Source organism: Lipotes vexillifer, unplaced genomic scaffold, assembly GCF_000442215.2.
Source record: "Lipotes vexillifer unplaced genomic scaffold, Lipotes_vexillifer_v1.1 scaffold534, whole genome shotgun sequence".
NCBI lineage: Eukaryota > Metazoa > Chordata > Mammalia > Artiodactyla > Lipotidae > Lipotes > Lipotes vexillifer.
In genome coordinates, this window is record NW_006787833.1 from 2,044,050 (window position 1) to 2,052,959 (window position 8,910).

The 8,910-nt window shown below is 39.7% G+C and overlaps 1 protein-coding gene across 1 annotated transcript in view; it reads left to right on the forward strand.

The window, feature by feature from the left end:
- Positions 1–8,910, forward strand: part of ITGA8 (integrin subunit alpha 8) — a 179,593-nt gene that overhangs the window by 130,397 nt on the left and 40,286 nt on the right. The window contains exons 25-26 of the mRNA XM_007460903.1: positions 1,469–1,574; positions 3,800–3,958. Of these exons, the coding sequence (XP_007460965.1) occupies positions 1,469–1,574; positions 3,800–3,958 (265 nt within the window). The remainder of the gene's footprint in view (positions 1–1,468; positions 1,575–3,799; positions 3,959–8,910) is intronic.

Consider the following 8,910-nt stretch of genomic DNA (forward strand, 5'->3'; position numbering starts at 1 on the left):
ATGTGTAACTGAGTCACTTTGCTGTGCACCAGAAACTAACACAACATTGTAAATCAACTATACTTCAATAAAAAAGGTTCTTAGCAAAATAAAAATAAAATTGTATCCTTGGCAAAATAATCAGGACTGAGTGGGTTTGTGTTAAGAGAGACTGCAATCGTGGGTAACCATGATTTACATAGATACTGTCTATAGCAGGTATAGCCAACCTACACATTATTGTTCCATACAATAAATGATAATCTTTGCTATTTGGGACTAACAGGGATTGGAAATGAGATTATGAAAACAGGGCTCACAGCACACGACCAAATCATTAGATTTGAACTCCCTGATAACATATAGACTTTAACTTGTAAAAAACCGAATTCCTTGCTTCCCCTTAAATCCCCTCCTCATGTCCAGTGTTACCACTGAGTACCCCAGCCTTATGACTCGAGGGTCTCCGTGGAATAACGCTCTGTCTAAGAATGTGAAGACCATTCAGTACTGGTTGTTAGGTTACTACACTGGCTGTACCTCTTAGGCTAATTAGTTGTTCACATTCTCTTTTTTTCTTCCTCACTTGCTATCTTCTTTCTTAATAACTTTGAAGACAATAAACAATGTTTCACTTATATGGTTGGGAATCTTTAGGGAGCCATTCTTTGTCTGTGGTTTCCCCAGATTTGAAAAGGTCTTAGAGGATATGTAACTGATTTTTATGAGCCATACTTTTTGAATTTTTCCCATGCCCTGTGATAGACTGTGTATTTCTTCATAGATTTCTATTTGATTTTGCTACACAAATGGGCCAGGAAGTTTCTTTAAGTTGTGTTTACTAAAACCACTGCAACCTAATGGCCCCCAGAGAGCACTGTAAATTGGAAACAGAGCGAATAGTGCTTAGTAAACCTGAGCCCTCGTCTTCACGTGCAACCAACCCCCTACATTTTTGGTCATCAGTTTTATTTTCATGTATAAAATGAGGAAGTTTGAGCACATTGTCTCCACACTACCTGCCAAGGTCTAAATTTATGACTCTCTGGTCCTCGGAAATTTATGACCAGTGCTACAGGATTGATGACCATAGGAATAAACATTTTCAGAGAAAATGGGCTCAGCTTCTATTCTGTATTTTTTTTCTTCTCTATACCAAAATAGATGTATGTATTTACGTATGTATATGTGAAACTACCCATCTCCGCTCAGGCATGCCCTCTGCTCTGCCCCCCTAGTGCCCAAGAGAGGAGATGCTATAAAATAGTCAATATCTGAGCTGGAGACCAGTTAATTAAGAGATGTTTCAGACCCTTACCTATTAGTGATTTTGCTGAACAAAACTTTCACTACTTTTTTCCTTGCGGGAAATATCTATTCAAATAAATTGACAGTCACTCTTTGCCGCCGCTGTTAATGTACTCCACACAAGTGAAGCGTTCTTTACATGTGCCAACACCAGCCATTGACGTCACATTCCATGTTTCAGGGTATCCCACCCTCCGCAGATCGTTCTGCCCATTCATAACTGGGAACCGGAAGAGAAGCCCCGCAAGGAGGAGGGAGTTGGACCATTGGTGGAACATATTTATGAGGTAGCCGTTGTCTCTGTTGAAATTGTGTTCAGGGTTTGTTCTTATGCTCTTTAGTAATAATAAAAGACACCAATCTGAGGTCGGAGCTGTTTATATCCTGCCTAGATTTGTCCTCATTTGCTCTCATATTGCAGTGGGTGCTGGGAGTGTCCTGTTAAGTAACCACTCTACCGTCACTTGCTTTTTAGTGGCGAGAGCCATTATACAGTGAGAAACATTTTATCTTGCTCCTGTTCATTTTTAAATGCTCTTTATTTCCTCTCTTTTAATGTTTGGACAGCCTACTTCTAAAAATGACTAGCTCCCTAGACTTTCACTTCTCCCTACATTTTCAGCTATTTTTAAAACCCACCCACCTCTTAAACTAAAGGGTCACCAACCAGAAGTTACCAGGCAGAGAAAACTGTATGGATTATTCACAATTGTACCCCCCCAAATGCATATATAATGTGGGTGGATGGTATAGCTAGGTGAGAATAATTTTACTGTTCATTCGACTAACCCCAATCAGACATGTATCTTATTCTGAGATTTAAAATAGTCCATTGATTTTTCAGAAGCAAACCAGGAGCTCCTGATAAAGCCCTGATGATCTGATCCCACTTCAAGTGTTAAACTGTTTATAGGGAAGAGCTTTGTGAACACATTATATGAAACATTTAAATTTTTTTATAGCTAGAAACCAAGATATAGTAAAGGGTTAGTTTAATAGTTGTTCTTTTTTTTTTTTTTTTTTTTTCTTTAAATAAAGTAAATGCTATCAGTGGAGAACAGTTTTTCCTGTTCATCTTCAAGGAGCCAGGAATGGAAATCTGGTGAAAATGATGTTACAAGCCATTTTCTGTTTGAGGTTCCTTCTTGGTCAATGCTCCCTATCCCTTTCTTGTGTCATGCATGCCGCTGACCCAATAATTCTGTGACTTTCATCTCAAGCTACAAGGGACATGAATAGCATTCTCTAAGGATAACAATAAAGCCATTTCAAAACTGATGAGCTGTTTACATATATGGGGAAGAAGCATCAGCTCCTGTGCAGTGTCAACATGAAAGCCTGCCATCTGCCCAACCTGTGGTCCAGAATCAGAAGCCCTGTCCACAGCTGGATCAAAGCTTTGGCTTAAGCTCTCTTGATAACAAAAGGATAACACAGTCCCCAAGGCCATTCAGATTAAGAACCTAGCTGGAAGAAAAATTATTGTCAAATAATTTATTAAACCTTGTGTGCACTAGTTTCTCCTTCAGAATGGTGAAATTTTAAAGTCTGAAAACATTCAAACTCAATCATTCTCAGGGCAGCCCTGTTTCTAATCTGAGAAAAATGGATCATAAAATTTTAGGGTAATAACCAGTAGTGCCAAAAGTAATCACTGAACATTTCTTACAGGCTAATCTCTTGTCTCAAAATATACTTTTATCACAGGATGCCATGTTGCTTTGATAATATGAATTAAACAAGCCACCTAATAAGCAAAACCAATTATAAATTGTTTTATGGATCATTACAGTTGTCAGAACTGTGAAAAAAAAAGACAAAAGGTCCCAGCTAACTTTGAAGTGAATTTTTGAAAACCACAGTAAATTTAAATCCACTTAATGTTTTGTGTCCTGCAAGTATAGGATTCTTGTGTTCGAAATGTTCATCTCCTTATACACTGTGGCCTTTCTTTCCTTGAGATTCGTTGATTAAAACAGAAGGAGCTCAGCTTTGAAATGCATACTTGAAGTGAACTGTGGTGAGCCCGGAGCATCTCTGGTATTTGATGGATAGCCATTTTTCCAGAGGGTGAGAGAAAGTGCATCGCATATGGTTGCAATTGACAAATCAGTAGTCAGGAAAGGGGCAGATTTCAATGTAAAGAAAGAATAACCAAGTTTAGAAAGCATATAATTAAAATGGCATTCCTAGCACTGTGATTAGATTAATATAAATGTAAGGTAAACTGCACAATTATCAGACATGGTGAATCTGGTCTTTGCAAAGGAACTCTACCCTTAGAGCTTCACAGATTGAATCGTCTTCTCTCAGCATCAGCTCATCTTTTGCTTTCAGAACTCCTCTTGTTTATAGAGACTCTGTCTTCCTATTTTCATGGTCAAAGTCTATATTTTGGCTTTGACTTAAAACCAAAATAAATGCTTCTTTAGAAGAGGTCCAGAGTCTATGGTGTTTGATTTCATCTTGCTGCCTTGTGCTAACAATTCCATGATGTGTTCCTTGCTTGTAGCTGCACAATATTGGACCAAGCACCATCAGTGATACCCTTCTGGAGGTGGGCTGGCCCTTCTCTGCCCGGGATGAATTTCTCCTCTACATTTTTCATATTCAAACTCTGGGACCTCTGCGATGTCAAACAAATCCTGATATCAACCCACAGGATATAAAGGTAAGGACCCTTGTCTAACCAGCAGCTTGGCTCTATTTTTCATGGTAAGGAGAAAATACAAACAGTGGCTTACTAAAAATAAAAAGCCAAGTAATTATGTTACTTCAGTGATAACTGATCAGATCTTTGCTTTTACTTTTTATAGGTAAAATACCAGATCTAACTTAAAATATCACTCCTAGAAAACTTCAGTTTCTCCTGCTTTTATTGCTCATGGTAATCTGTCATTCATTTAGCCTCTTTCAATACTACCTCTTACATATGGTTTGACTAGCAGCATGACTAAACCCAAATCAGAAATAGACCCCATGTCATGTTTTGGAGAATTTGTACAAAATGCTATTTATAAAGTCTTTTTTGGTATATTGCCAAAATACATAAGGATCTTTGCCAAAATGGGCTTTTCCAGATGTTGCCAATAGCAAGTAGTGAAATGCGATAATTTGCCAAAGGCCATCTTAATGCCCTGAGAACCCCCAGCTTATAGAGGCGCCTAGGTCAGGGCTTCTCAAACTCTAAGCGCATCCGAATCACCTGGAGGTCTCTGTAAGACACAGGGTCTGGAGGGGGTCTGAGATTCTGCCTCTCTGCAGACCCTCAACCCGATCACCATCTGCTGGTTTGTGAGTCACACTTGCACTACCCAGGACCTCAAGCATCCACAGAGCTGATTCTGTCCAGATTAAAACCCAAATCTGGCTTTGGGTTCCTTCTGGGAAGGAAAGAAATTAATGAGTGTAAGCCCTTGAAAATGTCACATTTGAATGGAAAAAAAAAAAAAATCCCTTGTTAATGAGATGTCCTCAAAAGAGAACTTCATTAACACTCTCTAGCATTGGCAGGGACAGGGTGTCTCCATTATCAATGGAGCAGAGGTCGGGGCTTTGGGAAATACTAATTCAATCATCCGCAACGCAGGTCCACCTCTATTCTCAACCAGTGGCACTGGGGCACTGACATTATGAAAGGATTTCTTCTTCAACCCAACATGCCTTTTATTCAAAGAGAGGAAGATTGAAAGGAGGTCCAGTATTCACGGATTTGTGGGGCAACAAGCCTCATTCTTCATGGGGAACTAATAAATAAGGCCACTTGTATTCCACACAATTATTTAAAATACTTCCTCCTTGGCATCCTTCCCCCGCCCCACCCCATTTCCTCTCTCTTTGTTCTTCACGGAGATCATTTTAACATCTTCAAGGACAGTAGCTTATTAGAAAATAGTATCTTTAAATGTTAATGGATAACATCTAAGTAATGAAAACGTTCACATCTCTTGTTCTGCAGTTACCTGAGACCCTATTTCAGTCCTGAGATTCTTGGAGCACATGATTATGCAGAAGGTTTCTTTGAGTTTAATGCTTAGTGTGTATCTGACACTATTTCTATATGTTTGTATATATTATGTAACTTGGTGCAGTGTGTTGGTGGTGAGTTATTTTTTTCTTTGTTGCAATTTAACAAACGTTTACACTGGCTGGAATGGTACCAATAGATAACTAGCCTTAAACATTGGCAGATTCGTGCAAACTGGGTGGGAGTATGTCCCCATTTACCTGCATTCCCTGCTAGCCAGTTATTTCTTAAAGTATAGACTTTGATTAAAAATCTTTCTGAGGCTAGTACTTTTTAAAATGCAACTCAGTTATGCTTATTTTATAAAACTCCATCTGTAGAAACTAAATATAAGATTTGATTACAATAGAAAGTAAGAGCATGATAAAATAACTAAGTATAACAAGTTGTGAATTTTTGAAATTCTGAATTCATGGAAAACTTGAAAGGTTACTACTTTCAGGTTCTCAAAGTACTTTTACCTGTATTTAACAAGTATGACCCAAAGAGTCTAAATGAGCTTTTATCAATAAATAGATTTTAAAACTTGATAATCAGTTTTTATATGAGTAGCTATAAACAGTTGAGAGTACTTGGAAATTACTTTTCTCTTAAGCTATTAAACAGTTTCTTGGTGAAGTCACTATTAATTTACTTAGCAATTTCTTTCTTCCTGGATAATGCAAAGCTAAACAGTCTATTCTTTATCTTAAATATGAATTGTAAATTAGCAAATTATTTATTATATCTTGTTGTTGTCAAAAGAATAGGCAGGGTAAACTTTTAAATCTCATATCGATTTCAGATTCTTGCATCAAAGCTAATTGCCAGGGTTTATTTTTTAATTGGAGTATAAATAGTTTTATTTTAAACTATCTAATTTTTTTAGAAACAGTTCTTTAACTGGGGAGCAGAGAGGGGGTGGATATGGTATAAGAAAAAAGGAGACAGAAATATATTGGCATAGGCAGAATCAAACCACAGAGATATATTCGCACAGGCAGGATCAAACCACAGAAATATATTCACATAGGCAGGGTCAAACCACAGAAATATATTCGCAGAGGTAGGGTCAAACCACGGAAATATATTCGCATAGGCAGGGTCAAACCACAGAAATATATTCGTATAGGCAGGATCACACCACAGAAATATATTCGCATAGGCAGAATCAAACCACAGTATTAAATCTTACCTATGGGTGGATGAAGGTACAGTTCCTTACTATATGGTTCTACAATTTCTTTATGAGTAGAGGGATAGGTGGTGAGTGTCTCTAAAACCTCTGCATCTACCAGTCTTTTCTGAGGATGCTCCAGTCTCCACTGGATCAGCCACCAAAATGTCCCAACCATGGACCTATCAGAGGAGGAACCACCACCTCAACTTTCTGAAATTTCTTCCAGAGGATTTCCAGAGTTCCCCACCATGTTTTCCTCTTCAGCCATTCAGTTGATTTCCTTTCACAAAAAATCCCTTCCTCTTGTGTTCACATACAGTTTTTTAGTCCACTTCTCCCATGTATATTTTCACTTTTATCCACTTACCACAGAAAATAGCTCTCTCCTTCACTGACTCTTTCCAACTCTCACAAGTTCTCAGGAGATTGGCTTATGAATTGGAAACCATCGGATTTCCTCTGAAACACTTTCTAGGCCACCCACTTTAAGGAACCAGTGCCCCCAACTCGAAAACCTTTGAAATGCCCCAGATATCCTCCGCAGAATCTCCACAAGGCTTCACTCTAATCAGGTCTATCAGCATTTAATGTAATGTACTTAACACAACCATTTTTTTCCTATTTTTAAAAATTACTCATGTAGCAACTGCCCTGGCTTTTATTTTTTATTGCAAATACTTAGTTGTATGCATCAAAGCCATACTGTGGATAAAGTAGATTTTCTTGTGGGCTGGCCCGAGAACTGAATCACCACTTAAAACATCATTTCTAAAGAGGAAGGTATTCTGAGTGCCAAACATCTGGCTGAAAACCTCCTGAAACACAAGCCACCTATAAATTAAGTACGCCTTCCAAATGCGCTCTCCTCACGTCAGCCTCCAAGTGCAAGTAGGCCTGACCGGGTCCAGTTCTAACAGGAAGTGTACTGTTCGGTTGTCCCGTCAGTTACCCGAGTGTCCACAAGGTTTGAAGAGGAGACACTGACCACGTTGGAAAGCCACCACCATGTCTGTGTTCTCCTAAGACCTGTGGCTGTCTTAGGAGAAAGTGGGCACAACATCTCACCCACATCCCACTCATTTGTTACCCAAGTACAGAGTACACTGACAACTAAATTAGGGTCGTGGGCAGGGAGGACACATTCAGAACGGCGTGAGGTTTTTATCGGTAAGTGCTTGCCTCATGTTAGCCTGCGCAGGAACCCACTCAGCCTGCTTTCTGACACTGTTCAAACGTCTGAGCATGGGGGTAGAAAGAAGCCCGTGGAGGTGATGGGCTTCAGGAAAAGCTTGAGTGAGGTGCACAGCCCCTTGCGGAGTGCAGCTCAAGCAAGCATGAGGGGTGGCACTTGGGAGTGTCACTGTCACCCCGGCTTTCACTCCCAACTCCAATGAAAAGGCTGTGGTCTCTGGTTTTCTGTTCCTCCCATGACAGTTCCACTTCATTTCTCTGTCTTCTACAAGCCTTGGGGCAGAAGCAGGTGGCTGTGAAGTTTCTACTTCCAGACTCCATGGTCTAGGGCAGGGACAGAGGGTTTGCAGGCGGCCATTTCCCCACATCCTACCATCTGAAATATTTTGAAACCCTCAACTGTCTGCAGCGCTCCGACCAATCCATTAAATCTAATTCGTTCCAGATCCTTCTTGGAATAAAATTTTAGAATTGGGTAATGTATTTCTCAACTATTCTAAAGGCAGTAAAATAATGATTTCAAACTACCAATTTTCTTATTTTGGTGGACTCTATCCTAGGGTTGGGAGAGTCCTTCACACAGGCTATGATCTCTTAATAAGATGAAGTTGAAAAAGTAAACACGATTAAGGAACCAAATTTGCATAGAGAGTAAAGAATTCTTTTAATTGGCAAGATTTTGTCAGGAACAGCCAAGTACGAGATGCTGGGACACAGAGCTACAGATTGTAAGACTGTGCCCAGAGAGCAAGACAAACAAGGTGGTCAAATCCAACCTGCGTTAAGATCACAGTAGAATGTTCTGGGGCTGAGTTCAAGAAGGGAGAATCCTGAGGCAAAAATGATCTCACGGGGACTGGACTAGGACAACTGATAGCAAGAGAGAAAGCCAAGGTAGGAAGAACTGTCTTTGGAGCCGCGGAAAGCAGGAAGTTACCACTGAGAACTGATGTCTTGAACAAGACCGTTTGCACAGGAAGTCCAAATTACAACCAGAGAGTGCAGACATGGAAAGCAGAAACACAGAAACTGTTCATCAGGGATTACAGCCCTGCAAATTGCTTTTTTAAATCAGACAGTGGCTTGGCAAACTTGCATAGTTTTGTCTTATCCTTAAGAGAATTTTCTTCCTTCATAACTGCCTCCATCTGCTACTGCTTCTTGTTAATTCAGAGTGCAGGACACTTGGTACTTCGTAGGTCAGCAGCTCCTAGCCCAACTCTCTCTCTCTCTGTCTCTCTTTCCC